The sequence below is a fragment of the Xylaria bambusicola genome (assembly GCF_022495145.1).
Source record: "Xylaria bambusicola strain CBS 139988 unplaced genomic scaffold F5B22scaffold_88, whole genome shotgun sequence".
In the NCBI taxonomy this organism is placed as follows: domain Eukaryota; kingdom Fungi; phylum Ascomycota; class Sordariomycetes; order Xylariales; family Xylariaceae; genus Xylaria; species Xylaria bambusicola.
In genome coordinates, this window is record NW_025953641.1 from 94,477 (window position 1) to 112,179 (window position 17,703).

A 17,703-nucleotide genomic window follows, 5' to 3' on the forward strand; every position below is an offset into this window, starting at 1 on the left:
ACTTAGCGTTGTTCTGGCAAGTAAGTATGTATGTATGTATGGGAGTGTGTAAATGTGCATTTGATCAGCTGTGCATCATTTATTTATCCCTTAAGTGGCGGTCAATATCGCCTTCAACATATTATGAAGTCGTTCGCGCAGATAAATCAACGAGTGAGTGAGAGTGAGAGTGGACGAAATATTCGGGTGGTAAGTATGTATGCATCCATACGTAAGATACAATACAATAGAAAGAATAAAATAAAATAAAAAGAGAGATCTCGATCACATAGTTATGGATTATGGGTTATACCGCGAAGTTTTTTTTAATTACAGTTTGGTAGTTACGTTTTTGCTGAGGAGGCATTATTTCAAACTTATTTACTGCTGTGTCTTGTTTGGTATTTCCTGTAACTGGCAATGTCCAATTCATGCTGATAACTTCAATCTCAAAACAAGACTTGAACAGGTCTTTATTTGATTCATTCCTAGATGGTTGAAATAGAGTTAATTAATGAGTATTAGATAATGGCATATATTGTCTCATCGCCCGAGTTGTCCGTTATCAGCAACTGACTGACTGATTGCCCTTCGTTAACCCAATTCTTATTATTACTTGGTTGATGACGAAGGATATAGTTTCTGGCTTTTCTATCAAAATCATATTTCTGGTTTCCAGACTGAAGTATGTTTTCTTTTTTTCCACAGACTAAAGATCGATCTGTGTTGCGCATCTGTTACCTTGTTCAATACAGCCTTGGTGCATAAGCAGGTTGCAGCGATGACCTCAGATACCGACTCATGATTCTTGGTCAACTGCTTGCTTGCTAGCTAGCTAGCTAGCCTGACCCGACCTGACCAGACTGAATCCACACTTGTCTGGCGAGCATTGCCAAGTATCCTTTATACTGGGAATTTGTCACACAGGTTTCTCGAATAATCCATGGTCGAATTCAGCCTGCGCCAGATGGCTCACTCAGTCTTGTAAAGTTACAAATTATACTAGAAGATGTCCATTGCAGCTGGACTAGCAATGTAGACTGTGATGCAGGATGCAGCCTGTCAAGGCAAATCCTGGTCACCTGAAACCTGTCAGGTAGAATAACCTAAGTAATGTGAGGCGTGTCCACGTGAGTGGTCACTAGACTCACTAGGTAAGAGCGGAGCGGACAAGAACCACCGTAGGCATTTCTCTCGGGATGAGCCTGGTCCGAGACCATGGTACGGAGCAAATGGGGAAGGGAGAGGCGCGCCTTTTTTTTCATCTTCGGCGCATAGGATGACGTCTGTGGTGCTGTCCTAGCGGCGACGATCGGTATGGAGCTCGGCATACGGGGCGTTGCTCAGGGGCGGGCAGAGGCGGGCAAATGGCTCCGTAGGCTCTGGCTGTCCTACAATTGAATATCGCTAGTCCTGGCCGGCTGGGGGGAACTACTGTACGCCTTTATGCAGGTGAAATGTCACGCTTGCGGCTCTCTGTCCTATTGGGCTGGACTTGAAAATCCATTTGTGAATTTGGCCTGGTTACTAACGAAGCGATTACATAAACTTTCCCGCAACATGTCTTGGAATAAGAGAGGGGTTCTAGGCTCGTCTTTTGGAGGAAGGTCGGTCCTTTTGATAGTTCAATGCCCGCCCCCAGCTCGGTTATAGGTGCTTGGGCTAGCGAATGTGTTGACCCCAACCCGCAGTCAGCCCCAACCTGTATTAATGCCACATTGTTACATGGCATTTAAAACAGCGAGGAGAAGATGGGCTGGAAGATTCTGTCGTGCGGAGTGCAACATACATGTACACCTTCACCGTTCTGTTTCCGGTAATTCTGGCGGAATGGCACGCAGACAAGCTTAGTGTAACTTGCTACTACACGAACTGTACACGACCAGGACAGAGAAGAAGCGGGTAGATAGTAGGCAATTAGTAGGCAGCTTGGTGTCGATACCTACTGAGTACGGAATGGAAGATAGCTAGGTAGCATCCAATGAGGCGTGGTGCGTGGATTGGGGTTGAATCATAGTATTCGTCGTATACTTATCGATTGGACTATTAGCGGCGCCGAGCGGGACGGGCTCTTCCAGAATGGCGATGATCTTCGAAGGCGTTCTGCACATTTCAGCCAGCGGTGTAGTTCTGTAGTCAGCATTACGCTACAGGATGATTGATTGTAGATTGAACGTAATTGGTAGGCGACGACCAGAGCGATGACTGAATCGGTAAATAGTCAGACCTTCCTAAAGCCGTGGCGAGCGTGGGAATGTGTTAGTCGAGACCCTGCGTGTGAATCCCTGTAGCTTGGTGTTCTAGACCTCGGCCGCCGCATGGCAATCAAGGCAACGATGCATCATTCCCATGATTGATCCGCACCCTTGAATGGAGGTTTAATCTCACGGCATCTTTCATCGAGCATCTGGTTGATGGTCAGATACCCGTTTACCCATTAGGGGAGACACAGCCGAGCACCCCCAAGTTCGGATATGCCCACTACTGCAGGGTTACCTCCTCAGTACGTAGGCAGGTACTAGATGTTGTGTAATTTAGAATTATATAGCTAGTTGGCGTGAAGAAAACCGACTTTCTACCATTTTGGAGAGGGGTGATGGGGCGCAAGTGACCGAGAATGAGGATAAAAAGAAGGGTAGGTATCGTGTTAATACAAAATCGTGAGAATGACGTCAAGATGATGCGACCAGCACGCGATTCAAGCAGCATGAGAACAGACCACAGACCCTAAAGGGCTGCATGTATGTAGTGTAATGTGTGTAATACGAGTACCGAAGTACCGAGAATATGTAGCGGTGGGTAGGTCTTCTCCTCGGTCCTTTACATGAAGGGAGGCGAGAGGTGGGTAGGTTTATGTCAGATTGGAACACCTAGGCTATGAAAGAGGTAGGTAGCAACACTACCTCTGAGTAGAGGTGATGAGAATCTCGCCCTCATATTTGTACACCTCAAAAGGAGAGTAGGAGATATCAGCTTACATACGCTGCACGCATAGTATAAAGTAAGATAACGTAGGGTATAGTGATGTCGTACCCGTCTAGTCTATCGGTAGTTTTGGCAGAAAATGACAGAATATTGGAAATAGATGGCTTTGAGCATGTTCCATCTACTACGTACTGTCCCTTGACGGCCTAGACCATTCCGTCTCATGTTTGGTCATGTCTTGATGACCGTGACAAGACGGCAGAAAGCAACGGGCTCTGCAATGGATATCTCTAATTTAGCATTCTTAAATCACAGGACGAAATGTGCTTGTTTCTAAATGCCAGGTAATTTTCCCATGTCAGGTTTCCGATTCAAGGCATAACCCAGATCCTAGCATAACCTATTGTGTACAGAAACAGACATCAGCTCCAGCACACTAGCCCTGAATCTGCCCTGAAATCACGAAATGCAAGATCTGCCAAGCATACCAGACCGGAAAAGAAAACGACGGAGAACGCAATGGATCAAGAACCTACCACATTAAGTGCTCGCCTTACTTACTTAAGTAGATCTCTTAGCGAGCATCAGCATGGCATGTCTCCCCATGTACCGTACTCTGTTCTAGAAGAAAGCTCTGACAACGCTATATGCAAGTAAGTAGAATGCCGAGCAAGAAAGCGATAGGTAAGCTTGGAGACCATTGGAGACCGTTGGTCTGTGCTGGTTTCTGCTAGACAGACTCGACCAGACTCGAGCAAAAACCGAAACATGCAACTATCATACGAGGGGCGGAGACGAGAGGAGACACGATGCCCAGAACACGCTGGCATCAGTGCACTAGGTACCTACCTAGGTAGCACTGCTAGTGGATTAGCACGCCGCGCTAGCCCTAATAGGGGACCTGCCGAATCAGGTTCGGCAAGGGCAGCTGGCAGGAGCGGAGGGGACCAGAGCGGTGGGGCCTATGACGTAGACACTGTTGCGCCACTAGGACGGTACTGTCTGGAACAAGTCAAGTGCGATCCGGTGGCAAGTACTGTATACCTACAGTAAGGAGACTTACCTTCCTCCGCATTCTGCTGAGGACATTCATCCCAACCTTGAGCGCCGCAACGCTGCTACAACATCTTCGTCAACTGAGAAAACAAAAGAAAGAGAAAGAAACTACAAAACTTGCAGGTGTCTATTCCATCATTGCAGGTTTCTCTACTACCGGTATCCTCTGAGCTGGTGACGCGGTCAGATGCAGTGGTCTTGCCTTGCTTGCCCGAGGACGGCGAATGTAGATCAGAAATGTAGCAGAGCAATAACCTCAATCTCGACTAAGGTAGAAGATCGATGGCTAGTCTCGGATACAGGAGAAGAAGAAGCCATTGGCCGGCATATTGAGGCTCTATATACAGACTCTTCACTTTACTTGCATGCGCACAAACAATTATCTGCCTCCGGCCTCCAACTTGAAGGGCAGTCCAGAGACAGTCTCAGAGGTATGCTACTGGCAGATACTGGATACATACTTAAGTACAGAACATGTACTTACTGTAGGAATCGACATCCGACTTGCCATTAATAGCACAGATCAGCATCGAGATGCACACTACGTGAAAATTGTATTTGGTTTTGGATATGGATTTGGCTTCAGACAAACCCAGCCGAGCCATCATACCTACCGACATAGAGGGAGGCTCGTGCTGCACGTGCTCTGTGCAGACTCTGTAACATGCTACCTACCTACAATTACCAGATTCCACGAGATAACTGGAGGGTAAGTCTGTGTTTGCACACAATACTTGGCGTGTAGTACCTGTTTCCGAAGAGGGTTGCCGAATATAGCCAAAAACAAACTGGAAATACGCACAATTGTAAGTGCAAGTCTAGGGTACTACAGTGTCCATTGTACAATGTCACTATCAGTCGCCAACATCCGCTATTTCGTCATCCAGAGCCTAGGTATCCTACTTGAGGCGGTATGTAGGTAATACTTATGCACTATAATCTCTGCTTACAGATCTGAACTAGCATAGTACATCTACTGTGCACCGCCAGAATTGACCTTTATTTTTTTCTGGGAATCCTGACGTCGTTATTCTTTATATAGCGTTTTTTTTTTCTCTTCACATGAAAAAGGGAGCCATGGTCGCTAGTACTTATCCAGAACACAATCTCGACAGTCAATAAAAGAAATGGCTACATGCAGAATCAAGAGCATGATTCACTCAATGGCAAGATTTTCCCGGCTGATACAAACAACTAAGTAACTGCCTACCTGCTGTACTTACTTACTAGGTATACTTATCAGTATCCAGCAAGCCGTAAGGATTGCTCACATCGTTTGCATCTTTTCACGGTATAGCGTCATCAGACTGCTGATCATTGCCACACACGACCACACACGACCAACCCCTCTGGGGCTTCTGGATAGGGTCCAGATGCTCTTTTGGACTTTTGGAGTCTTGGCCCATCCTCCCAGACCCTCTCCGGACCCTCTCCAGACCCTCCAGAGACCCTCCAGTGTCTCGCGCGAGACCCCCAATTTCCCCCATCGCCTCTGATCGTCCCAAGCTTCCCACTTCCCATCTTGCCCTAACAAGTAAAACCCCAGTACGGCCTACAATAATAATAACGTGTACACGACGATGGCGCTATCGGCTTTACGAAGAAAACTCGTCCACGGCTAACCTCCTCTGCCTGCCCTCTGATCCGTTGTGCGCTGCCCGGTACCTACATACTTACATAGTACTTAGAGTAGTGCACGAGACACTACCGCAGAGCAGAGAGACAGACTACCGCTACCGCTACTACTCCGACGCGGCGCTAAGCTCACACAGTCGTCGTGGGGCATGATCGTCGTGGTCTGGAAACATTCCACCCTCCAACTCGCAGCACCCTCGACACACACACAAAACTACACCGACCCCCCCTGGATCCTGTCGAGCTGTGTCCTCTGAAAGCATAGGACCGGCGACTATCATTGCTTCCCCTCTTCCCACTGCTTGCCCCATTCTTCCAAGTGTGAAAGGACATCGACTGGGAGAAAGAGCTGTGCTCTTGTCCTTTATTAGCTTCTTCTGCCCAACTTGAAGTTATAGTCTTACTTATAGTTGTTGTGCTTTCTTGCGCCTGGCCGCCGTTGCCGTTGCCGTTCCCGCTCCCGCTCCCGCTACTCGTGCCTCGTGCTTCTGGTTCTACCGTTCCTAAACTGCTACTGAGCCCGGTACATGAAGGAGGATTCTAGAAAAAGGCCGTGCCGAGTCGGGTTGTATCAAAGGTTGCGTAGAAACGGCGGTGCTTCCAAAAAAGAAACCTTCCCTACTCAGCAGCAATTAGGTAGCTAGCTGCCTGGCCTGAGGCCTACATTCCTATCTTAACAAATTGATCCACGCCCACATCGACCAATCTCATAAGGCATTTGTTGTTCTTGTTGTTATTGCCACTGCTGCTGTTGCTTGTCCAGACTTCTACACCCCGTTCTCTTCTATTCAGATCTCACCTTCATCATGTCGAATCTTTAAAGCTCATTTAGTGGCAGTTTATGGGATATACCCTGGACATCGATACGACGTGACAGCCACACTTCTCGGACGAGTATAGAGAAACTTAGAGAGAGCGAAAGAGACGCAAGGAGATTTTGCGTCACGGAAAACGTTAGGCACGACGTCATACGCTACGATGGCGCCAGATGCGACGAGAAGTAACGACCGCTTGGCAGGTTCACAACATTTCACAATGAAGACTTCGGGGAGACCAACACTGGTCACCTCTCATTCTCACCATGGAGGACACACATCACGCCACATGCAGGCAAATATGCAGTCATTCCGCTCAAACCGCACCTCGACTCCTACGGCCTCGCCTCGCATGCCTCATTCTGTCGGCCAACCTTACCCTCCGAGCGTAAAAGTGTCGCCCAACCTGGTTTCCGATGGCCGCACACCAAGCCCTAATTATTTCGGCCTGAGCCTAGACAAACACGGTGACATTGGCGACTCTGCTGATGCCAACGTGCAAAACAACTGGAGCCCTCATAGCTCGTCTGTCAAGCCGTTCGGTGCTGCCATACCTAAACAAGTACCTTTGGATGCTAATCCAGAATTCGAGGCCTTCAGACGTCAAATTGATGCCAACAAAATGAATGGTTTCAACTTAAATGGTTCCTACTTCTCGCCTACTTCATCCCGCCCGCCCGCTTTCCGCCGACCCACTAACCAGAGCGATGCCGTGTCCGACGCTTCGATATCAAAACCCATGGATACCAAGTCCCGGGATCTGATGGGAAACCAGGCAGATGTCGATGGAGATAGCCTCCACGATTCTGCCTACGTATCGTCGGACTCGAAACGGAATTCCGAAATCTCTTTACATGCGCCATCCTTACATATGCCCCGATTCGAGTCACCTGTGACCGCTAGTTCTCCTTTTGAGCCGATGCGTAGAGGAACCCTGTCGAAAGGAGACGACCGGCAATCTAGGCTTTCGCTACCCCATAACAAAGTTGAAGCAATGATGGAAGGCGGAGTCAAACCACGATCTGAGACACAGCCGCCGTCTTTTGAACCCGCAGCACCCGGTCTGTTACTACCTAGCGAACTCAAGAGCCTGATGCAAGACACGCCAGAGAACGACTTGCTGTTGTTGGATGTACGTGTCGCAACGCTTTATGCCAAGTCCCGTATTCGTGGTGCCCTCAATCTATGTATCCCTACGACGCTTTTGAAACGAGCTACCTTCAACCTCGATAAACTCCAGAATACCTTACAAACAGAAGAAGATCAGGCCAAATTTTCTGGTTGGGCTGAGGCAAAATACTTAATCATCTACGATAACGCATCTTGTGAAAAACGCGATGCCGCAGCCGCAATGAACATGTTCAAAAAATTCATGAACGAGGGTTTCACAGGTCGCTCGTGCTTGTTAAAGGGGGGTTTCCAGGCATTCGCCGCTGCCTTTCCATCCTGCATCGACTACCAATCTGCAGCTGAACGGGGTGGAACATCGACTGTTTCAACCCAAGGTGGTCGGCCGAGCTTTGCTCCGGTCATCGGCGGTGTGGCGCTTCCGGCGACTGCTAATAATCCAAATCCTTTTTTCAGTAACATTCGACAGAACATGGACTTGGCCGACGGTGTTGGGCAAATGGACATTTCGGTTCCATCAAACCTGGACTCGAGCGTGTTACCAGAATGGCTTCGAGAAGCTACTCAGAAAGCCGATCATGGGAAGAAGGTATCAGAACGCTTTCTCAATATTGAACGTAATGAACAAGCTCGCATGAGGGATGCGTACGCGGCTTTCAACACGGCGATTCCTTCGAGCTTGAAACCTGGAAAAGTACAGTTATGCGGTGTGGAAAAGGGGGGTAAGAACAGGTACAAGGACATTCTCCCGTTTGAGCATGCTCGTGTTCGCTTGGAAAATGTCGGAGCAGGATCTTGTGACTACATCAATGCCAGCCATATTCAAGCCTCTCGAAGTCATAAGCGTTATATCGCTGCGCAAGGCCCGTTGCCTGCGACGTTTGAGGTTTGTCAATGATTGTGAGTGATTTTGCATGAAACACGCTGACTGTCATGTCCTAGGATTTCTGGTCTGTGGTATGGGACCAAGACGTTCGTGTCGTGGTCATGTTGACAGCTGAGCAAGAGGGTGGCCAGCTCAAATGCCACCCTTATTGGCAAGGAAGGGAATTTGGTCCGATCAAATTGAAGCCATTATCTGAGAAGAAGGTTTCTCTTGATATTGACAAGCACTCATCAAACCCTGCACCTGCATCATCTTCTGTAGGCAATGCTGAGTTTGGTCGCCGACGTGCTAACACAACGACAACTCTCGACCCTTCGTCTAATGGTGCCCAGGCTCAGAGTGACTCACATTATGTGATTATTCGAAAATTCGCTTTATCCCACGCTGCCCACCCCTTTGAACCGATGCGCGAGATTACCCATCTCCATTATCCCTCATGGCCGGACTTCGGTACCCCTGCTCAACCCTCTCACCTCTTGGCGCTTGTGGAATTGGCGAATGTAATGCAAAGGTCTGCGCTTCCTGTGGATTCCAAAGCGGTCACTGCCTCGGTCAACGCAGAGCATCCGGCCACGATGAGCTGGTGCGAAGAACCAGAATCGGAGGCAAAGGCCCGACCCCTGTTGGTGCATTGTTCGGCCGGCTGCGGTCGCACCGGAGCATTCTGTACCGTTGATAGCGTGATTGACATGCTGAAGAGGCAACGGCTTGCTTCCCTCGCTAACAGAGCGCGGCGGGATACGGACGGAGATGTGTCCATGGAAGACAGAACATACTCGCCGAAGAAGGCCAAGCATAGCAACTGGCCCGATGAGTATTATTCGGGGAATTTCAAAGGTATCGATGCCGGTTGGGTTGGCGATACCCATCTGGACTTGATTGCGACTACCGTCGAGGATTTCCGAAAACAGAGACTTAGTATGGTACAAAGTTTACGACAGTATGTTCTCTGCTATGAGAGTATTACGGAGTGGGTTTGGAGATTACAGGAGAAGAACGCTGGTGGTGCGAATAATCGGGGTCGAATTAGGAGTGGGAGTCTTCAGGGCCCTAGGTGATACCAACTTGTTGGGTTTGTGTTGGATTTTTTGAGAGCGAATCTGTGGGTTTCGCGGAGGACAAAACCGACAGCCTCTAGGATTCGATCCGTCGACGGTGGCAAATCGACAAAGATGACTCAGCTCCCTCTCTGTGTCATGAGAGACATACATACAATTGAGAAAAGGACAGGACAGGACAGGCGTCAAAGATGGTTTTCTTACTCTATTTATCTCTTTGCATCCATCCATCCATCCCATACTTGGATTCAAGGCAGAAGGGAAACTGGCATCGCAGGCGTTTCAAAGGGGGGGCCGGGGGAAACGAGGAGGAAAGGTGTTCTTTTTATCTTTATTTTTACGTGATTTCAGACGGGTTAGCCCTCCCTCCCGCTTTTCAGCAACGAAAAACGAGCGGTTTATTCTTTATTATTATTATTATTGTTATTTTAGGTTGGGGGGCATATTAATTAGACGGACAACGTGACGCGATGCAACGCGATACGAACGAACACTATATATATATACCTATTTATATATTTTCATATTGAGACTCGTGTGTTGTGCGCGTGGATAAGCTCGTTCCAAGACAACTGTTTGTTCCAGCCCGCTTCGGGTCATCTCATGTTGGGGCCTGCTGCCACTTCTTCCTTTCCTCATCCGACCAAGTAACACTGATCCTCTGGGGCACATGATCCCCTTTCAACCCCGTCTCCCCCTTCGCCTGGCCCTTCAACAGGACCTTGACCAAGCCAGCGGGGTTCTTGTCCAGTATGCCGATCCCCCGCCCGGTCTTCTTGTCCATGATCCACCGCTCGGCGCCGATGGAAACGTCGTAATCACTCCCTCTCACCGGATCGCCCATGACGTTGCAGATGAAGCTCGGCACGTAGAGAACGTCGTGCAGGACGACTTTGGAATTCTTCGGGCCGACGGCCCGCTTTGACGTGGCCCCGATTACTCTGCGGACCTCGAGCTCGACTGTGCCTGTGCCTTCTACTGTGTATGGAGCGCTGCTATCGTGTGTGTTACTGGTGATGCGGGACGTCAAGGGTGTGAATGAGCCTGGTGTGAACCACGCTTGGTCCGTGGCCACGTGGACGTTTGAATCGAAGGACCACACCCAGTCGATGTTGTAAGATGCGCCTGAAGGGGCCATTGTGAGACGGACGTCTGGATCTTGTGAAACTTGAACGAACGCTTGGAGCGGGCGGTGAGCGCTCGAGGTCTCTCTTGAAGGTGAGGTTGATTACATAGTTGTAGGTAGATTAGCGAGTGACTTACTTAAGCTTTGCTAAGATGGGTCTAACTGCATTCAGCCGCCGCGCCAGTGAGTTGGTTGGTTGTGTTGTCTTGTTACAACCGTCTAAAAAACCCCCCGAGGAGCTTGCTTACTCTAAGTATTCTATGTAGGTATCTTACTACCTATGTGCATACCTAGATACCAACCTATGTTCTCAATGCCTTTTTCTAAATCCGCCGGGTGTGGATCTCTGGCTCTCATGATGATAATAGTAATTTACATAGTTATATATATATATAATCGGGAAATTCGATGCTGGCGCAAATGAAGCTGAGAACGAATTTTTATGATGAATGAACAAGCAAGCAAGGTCACAAATGAGTAACTTGATGAAGCTAGGTCTTTGATGATGGGTTATGGGTTTTGACAATAAGGTATTGGAGTAAGGAGGGAATGATGAACGAGTTCCTAGACGAGAGGAGGATATATGGTCAGATTGAATAGATGATAGACGGATATAAATACGTTTGTGAGAAAAGCAAAGCAAAGTGATAGTAGAACCGACAGCTTTATGTTGAGCCGATGGGACTTGAATAAATGGATAGATACTTAGGCAAGGAAGCAAGCCAACAACCCGATAAGCAAAGACAATTTCCGGAACGAATATCAAACGGGGGTTTACCCTACTCATCTTACCTTCCTTACCTTACCTATATATTTAGGTATGAGTATGTACTTGTTTATCTACCTACCTTGATATTAAAACTAAACCATACTAGTATGAGCACAGCATAGCATATAATCCGTGGGGCGAAGGAGGAGAGGAATGGAAGAGGAGGGTTAAAATCAATTCGTTAAGTATGTTAACTATATGAATATACGTATAATTCTTTTTTTTTAAAAAAAAATACCTACCTAGTTACTGGAACATGTCTGGTGTGTTTAGGGTATCTATATAATATAGATATATAGATATAATGTGATGTGATGGAATTGATGAGATGCGATGTGATATGCTGATATACCTAGGTAAGAAGGTGGCTGACTGACAGATGTTAGTCGGCAAGGTAGATAGGTAGATAACAGAATCCTAAATCTGAGCATAAGAGCAAGTGATGCTAGGTACCTACCTATTAACCTGCGTATCTGCCTGCCTGACTGCCTGACTGCCTGCTTGTCTATTGATCGATATATTATGCATGGATGGATATGTATAAATGAAATGTTGTGAAACGAAATGGAACGTTAAAGTAGTGTTATATGGCTTTTGTTGAAGAGTGGGATGATTACTACTACTGTACATCTGTACGTAAACACTCTAAGTTTTTTTTTTTTTTTTTTTTTTTTTTTGCTTACTTGATTGCTTGCCTGCTCGACGACTCTCTCTTCTCTAATCACCCTTTGCAAAGGCGAAGTTTATGATCGATGGCTTAATAAATATGATTTAGAGTACCATGCATGCATGGTAAGACTGTACTGTACCTATCAGTGTAGCGAGCTTTATCAAGGTCTATTTCATTTCATTTCAGAATTTTTGTAGCAGGGTTGGTTTATCAGGAACACGTCGAATCAAGGCAGAGAGAAAGCACTGAAAAAAATCGTTGGCTCGTTGCATTTCTACCACGTCTAAATAAACCGCTTGTGTTCATGATACATTGTACAAGACTAGTAGGTGGGAGAGTTTGAGCATGAGCAATATCGACATTCCCATGCCGTTCGCCCATTAGCCTCCTTTTGTAACGTTGCGAGATGGAAGACCCCATAGCTTATTTCCAGAACTTCTGCAGCGAAACCTCTTTGTCGTCGTGTTTGTTGAGGATCTTGGCTGTCGCGAGCTCGAAGTCCTCTTGCGTGACGTGTACTCTCCGCTCGCGCAGGGCGTACATGCCGGCCTCGGTACAGACACCCTTGAGCTCGGCACCAGAGCATCCGTTCATCTTCTCCGCAATCTTGGTGAGGTTGATACCACGGGTGAGATTCATCTTTCTGCTGTGGATGCGGAGAATATCGGCTCGGGCCTCGACCGACGGCGGTGGGAACTCGATCTTACGGTCGATACGACCGGGTCGGAGGAGCGCTGGATCTAGAATATCGAGACGATTTGTGGCCATGATGACCTTGATGTTCTTGGTGGGCTCGAAACCGTCGAGCTGGTTGAGAAGCTCCAACATTGTCCGCTGCACTTCTGAATCGCCACCGGAGGATCCCTCCACACGCGATGAACCGATAGAGTCGATCTCGTCCATGAAGATGATTGAGGGTGCGTGTTCTCTGGCCATGACGAATAGCTCACGGACCATGCGAGAACCTTCACCTATGTACTTTTGAACAAGTTCGGAACCGGAGACACGGATGAACTTGCAGTCTGTGTGATGCGCGACAGCTCGGGCTAGTAGCGTCTTCCCTGTACCGGGAGGGCCATAGAGTAATACACCCTTGGGTTGGGCGATACCGAGTGATTCAAAGAGTTCGGGGTGCTTGAGACCTAGTTCGATGACTTCCTTGATTTCCTTGATTTGCTGATCCAAGCCACCGATCATGTCGTATGTACTGTCTGGTACCTTTTCGACCATCATGAGGGAAACGAGAGGATCGACTGAGGATGGTAGGATCTTCTCTAGTTTGTAAGAGTCGGACAGCAGCGTCACCCGCTTGCCTACTGTGAGCTTCGCTATGTCCACGGAGTCGGCGACATCAACGACTGTATGGGATTGTTAGAGAAGAGATCGAAATAATGATGCATTTGGTTGAAATGCGCCGGTGAATGTGTGCATACCGTATTTTCCTTCAGGATGTACCTTGACCAGGACCTTTTTCGTGCCCATGACCTTGACCACCTCGCCAACGTATGAACCGGGCTGTTGCAGTAATCCTAGCTCCTCGCGCAATAATCGTACTCTCGAATTGTAGTCATTTCTCTGGGCTTCAAGGCGGCGTAAGACGGCTTGTCCTTTGATGATCTCGAGCTTCATAGCCTCGATCTTGTTGTGGTAATAGTTGTCGAGCGCCATGATTGCTGGTGCTCCCTCCCACTCTAGAGGCTGTCACCGGGCGGTCTGATAGCTTCAGTGATCGAGGACGAGGATACTGGGAGAATATCGAGAGATTGGAATACGATGGACCGGCAAGTGTGATCTCGAGGCGAAGTAGGTCGTGGTGATGATGGAAGTGGAAGCGGGAGAGTGGTGTGGTGTCGCAATTGACAAGCTCTGGTCTGGAGGTCTGTAGCGGTTAGGTAGTGCTGATGAGGCTCGGTACGTTGGGAGGTACATCCCTTTAGGCAATGGCGGCCAGTCAGCCTTGGGATGACGGCAATGCCAGCCAGGGTAGAGGAGGTATCTCTGGGTACATTGTGAGCCAATAGCTGTTCTTATTGCACTCATTGACAGGATAGGTACTTAGAGGTACATCGGTACTTGACTTGACCCCTGCGTCCACAGACGCTGCAGGCAGAGATCGCAGCAACGCGTCCCGGAGATCCGGTTATTCTAAATTCCGACTGCCAGCCAGCGTCAGTTCGCCCGCCGACCTACATCTGTCTACATTCCCTGCCTCGGTTCTATCAACCGCCAGTATTTGTATGTGCTTTGCATGAGCGCATAAGTTGATGTCTAGGATCCCTTGGCGTTTACGGCTACACGTGTAGGTAGACGAGACCAGCCCTTCCCTTCCTCGCTTCCAGTCTGGACCGTCGAGACTGCATTGCATACCGGCATCTTCTATCTTAGAACATGTGGTATACACCTATACCGCATGTAACTATAAGTGCACATGGAAAAGGGGATGTAAGCCAAGAATCTCGGTGTACGTGTATGCTTGAAGGTGCCTAGAGCAAGATGGCTGGTAGTATGGATGAGTCGAAAACAATATGTCGTCATTTTGGGCATAATTTAAAACATCATCTTACCACATACATGGTAAAACTTTCTGTCATTTATTTTGTTCTTTGGCCCCAGGCGCATCCATCTACCAGCTTGTGGTTATTGTCAAGTTGGCCCGTCTACACTCGTTGTGACGGCGAAATATGAAATTTGGTGCTGGAGAACATGGAATGAGATGTCATCGCCCTCTCCAAGCTCGAATACGCTGAAATGTAAGATACATCGTTTAGATACAGCGGAGATACAGTTTCCCCTTGTTGGTAAGTCATATGAAATATGCTTACTTTATCGAATGCGAGACTGAGCGTCATACATGCACTACATAAGTACTAAACGTCCAACCCAGAGAGGTCCAACTACAACGGACACTGCTTACATAAGCTAGATACTCTAGGTATTGACAAACCACCCTCGAGAGTTTCATTGGATCATATATAACGTACAATACCAACGGTCTTCCTCCAACGATAGTTATAATGCGTATAGGAGCAGCTTGCAATGGGGATGGCGATACATCTTGACGCGGCCTCTGGGAGGCTGAGTAGACGTCTATCTCTTCATCTCGACTCTACTCGCCGAGAATTGTCTTTGCTGCCGACGTCGGAGACTTGGAGAGATATTTGTTTGCTGTCCGTCATTCAGAGCGGCCTCGGGCACGAAGAAAGTGAACAGATGTCGTGGGCATTTGCATACTTACTAAGGCTATGTTAGGAGCTATTCTCGTTTACAAGCGATGTTCTATTCTCCCTATTGCTGTAGGAGCAAGTAGTTCGCGTTGAGATATCTTAATCAAGTAGGTAGTTGTCAAAATAATCTCGTGCTAGTGCGGATCTCTTGAAGGCTTGGATGTAGGATCGTTGTATGTACGATTGTATAAACCGCACGAACCACGTGAAGGCCTACATATAGGGGCTAGTAAACCAACCCCATCGATTCCATACCTAGAGTCAACTATGGCTTATAAAGCTTGGTATATAGTTCTCTAGGCGCCCAACCAAGTGCGAGACACCTTGAGCCTCTTACTTACGTCTGCTATGGTTCGTTATTTACCTGGGTACTTGTGTCAAACATAGTCCATGTGTTGAGTACTTACCTAGCAGATAAGTACATGCCTAAACAACTTGACTGTAAACAGAGAATGTGGTATTTACAAGATAGACAAGGGCCGCTGAAGTCCCCTAGACAACACGTGTTGGCGCCCACACGGGGTTTCCATGTAACGATGGGTTTGGAACCTAGAAGAAGCTGTTTGACAACACCCCAGTACTTTGTCCACCGAATTTTCTCAGGTACATGTGTACCCCAGAAAGTGCAGCGCGCCTGCCAATGTTGATACAATACAATGTGTACGATAAGCGATCACTGTCGAGGTTTTCAACGCTAACCACTACACACTTATGTACCTAGACAAAAACTTATGTGTGTGTGTCTCTACCTCGCTTCTCCTCTTCTAAATCTTTGTACCAACAGCAATCGCACACTAACGCTCCATGAAAGCTTCAAGACCATGGCAAACGAAGAACAACCCGCCTGGTCGTCTGTAGACGACGAGAGCTTGAATCTCATTCTCTCCCTCCTATCCGCGGACCTAGATGTGGTTCAATCAAGTGCCAAAGGGAAGCAGATCGAAGGGACCCTTTCAGATGCCGATCTCGCTTTGCAACTCTTCGCTGAGGAGCTGAACTGTGCAACTGTATATGCCTCGGACCGAAGAATGACAAAGAGCGTGCAGGATGCCGTGCAGAAAGACACCAATATTCTGCTGGAATCAGAGTTGCAAGAGAATGTGGCACGACGTGACCGAGAGGTTGCTGTAGCTCAGTCTGCAGGACGACGACCGCAGGGACAGGCTGAGGTACCTACAAACACCAGACCTTCAGAGACTGAGCTAGAGGCATGGGAAAAGCTTACATCCAAGTACATCGATGGGATTCATGAGACAGAGAACAACGACTCATACGACTCATACGACTACTGGACGGCATCAAGTGAGACAGATGGGCAGCCCGAAAGCTCGGCCTGGGCGGCGTCCCGCGGACAAAACTGCCCACAACTTGGCTCATGCATTGCCTGTGGAGAGAACAAGAGCCTCACAGACCTGGCTCGAGCACCTTGCGAGCACGACTATTGTCACGAGTGCCTTGAACACCTGTTCTGCCGCTCCATATTGGACGACAGCCTATTCCCGCCACGTTGTTGTCGCCTAGATATTCCCATAGATACGAGCCAGCTATTCTTGTCTGATGAAATGATCGACAAGTTCACGCAGAAGTCCATCGAGTTAGCCACGCCCAATAGAACATACTGTCATCAGGCAACCTGCTCGACCTTCATCCCACCGCCCATGATCAAGAACGGAGTTGCCCAGTGCCCCAAGTGTGAGAACAAGACGTGTGAAACTTGTAAGGGTGCCACGCACGGAGGCGACTGTCCTTCTGATACTGTCATGGAGGTTTGTCCCGGAGTGAGGCTAGATCACCAGTAGGTAGTACGCAGGAAGTAGATAGGTTGAAGGTATAGGTAAGGGCTTAATATTATTAATTCCTAGTTCCTTAAATATAAAGAGGGAGCTTAGATACTTTTATATAGCTAACTTTTATACTATTCCTACCTTTTAGGGTAACTTTTACCTTAATGCTATAATGTTCCCTAATAAAGTACCCCCTTTTATAAATACTTTACCTTTAAAGTATTAATAAGAGGTAGCTTATAAGGAGTATTATTTAATATAGCTTAATAATAGGATTATAGGTATATAAAAAATAGGTAATAATTAAAGGAATATTTTTATTTATATATTTAAATACTTAATAACTTTAAAGCTATTTATTTATTATATACCTTTTAATATATTATTAACCTTTTTAATGTTAATTTTTTTTTTTTTTTTTCTTTTTTTTTTTTAACTTTAATTTTACCATTATTATAAATTTTATATTTTTATTAAAAGGCTTTTAATATTAATTATTTATTTTTTAATTTTTTTAGCTTTTATTTTTATTTTTAAGTTAATTATTAATAATAAATATATAATAATTACTTTATTATAAATTTAATATTATATTTAAGGTTTAAGCTTTTTATTAACCTTAAATAAAATAATAATAATAATAAAAAA

At 47.0% G+C, this 17,703-nt stretch overlaps 4 protein-coding genes across 4 annotated transcripts; 2 read left to right on the plus strand and 2 right to left on the minus strand.

The window, feature by feature from the left end:
- The first annotated feature begins 6,251 nt into the window (after positions 1–6,251).
- F5B22DRAFT_563332 (uncharacterized protein) lies at positions 6,252–9,578 on the plus strand. The gene is made up of 2 exons (XM_047973074.1): positions 6,252–8,424; positions 8,481–9,578. Exons 1-2 carry the CDS (start codon positions 6,574–6,576, stop codon positions 9,480–9,482), a joined length of 2,853 nt encoding a protein of 950 aa, XP_047825055.1. The 5' UTR covers positions 6,252–6,573; the 3' UTR covers positions 9,483–9,578.
- A 145-nt stretch (positions 9,579–9,723) lies between these two features.
- On the minus strand, positions 9,724–11,303 carry F5B22DRAFT_630390 (uncharacterized protein). Its single transcript, XM_047976547.1, has one exon. The coding sequence runs from the start codon at positions 10,618–10,620 to the stop codon at positions 10,084–10,086; it is 537 nt and encodes a 178-aa protein (XP_047825056.1). The 5' UTR covers positions 10,621–11,303; the 3' UTR covers positions 9,724–10,083.
- An 830-nt stretch (positions 11,304–12,133) lies between these two features.
- On the minus strand, positions 12,134–14,088 carry F5B22DRAFT_630391 (26S proteasome subunit P45 family protein). Its single transcript, XM_047976548.1, has 2 exons — positions 13,481–14,088; positions 12,134–13,405 (listed from the first exon to the last, which is right to left on the minus strand). The coding sequence occupies exons 1-2, from the start codon at positions 13,713–13,715 to the stop codon at positions 12,471–12,473; spliced, it is 1,170 nt and encodes a 389-aa protein (XP_047825057.1). The 5' UTR covers positions 13,716–14,088; the 3' UTR covers positions 12,134–12,470.
- A 1,590-nt stretch (positions 14,089–15,678) lies between these two features.
- On the plus strand, positions 15,679–17,119 carry F5B22DRAFT_630394 (uncharacterized protein). The gene has a single exon (XM_047976549.1). The coding sequence runs from the start codon at positions 16,003–16,005 to the stop codon at positions 17,068–17,070; it is 1,068 nt and encodes a 355-aa protein (XP_047825058.1). The 5' UTR covers positions 15,679–16,002; the 3' UTR covers positions 17,071–17,119.
- The last annotated feature ends 584 nt before the right edge of the window (positions 17,120–17,703 follow it).

What these genes read in the sequence shown, in the direction of transcription:
- F5B22DRAFT_563332 (XM_047973074.1), top strand. Translation starts at nt 6,574, where the DNA reads ATGGCGCCAGATGCGACGAGAAGTAACGACCGCTTGGCAGGTTCACAA. An exon ending in CGTTGCCTGCGACGTTTGAG is followed by an intron (nt 8,425 to 8,480) that starts GTTTGTCAATGA and finishes GTCATGTCCTAG; the next exon opens with GATTTCTGGTCTGTGGTATG.
- F5B22DRAFT_630390 (XM_047976547.1), bottom strand. Translation starts at nt 10,620, where the DNA reads ATGGCCCCTTCAGGCGCATCTTACAACATCGACTGGGTGTGGTCCTTC.
- F5B22DRAFT_630391 (XM_047976548.1), bottom strand. Translation starts at nt 13,715, where the DNA reads ATGGCGCTCGACAACTATTACCACAACAAGATCGAGGCTATGAAGCTC. An exon ending in ACATCCTGAAGGAAAATACG is followed by an intron (nt 13,406 to 13,480) that starts GTATGCACACAT and finishes AATCCCATACAG; the next exon opens with TCGTTGATGTCGCCGACTCC.
- F5B22DRAFT_630394 (XM_047976549.1), top strand. Translation starts at nt 16,003, where the DNA reads ATGTGTGTGTGTCTCTACCTCGCTTCTCCTCTTCTAAATCTTTGTACC.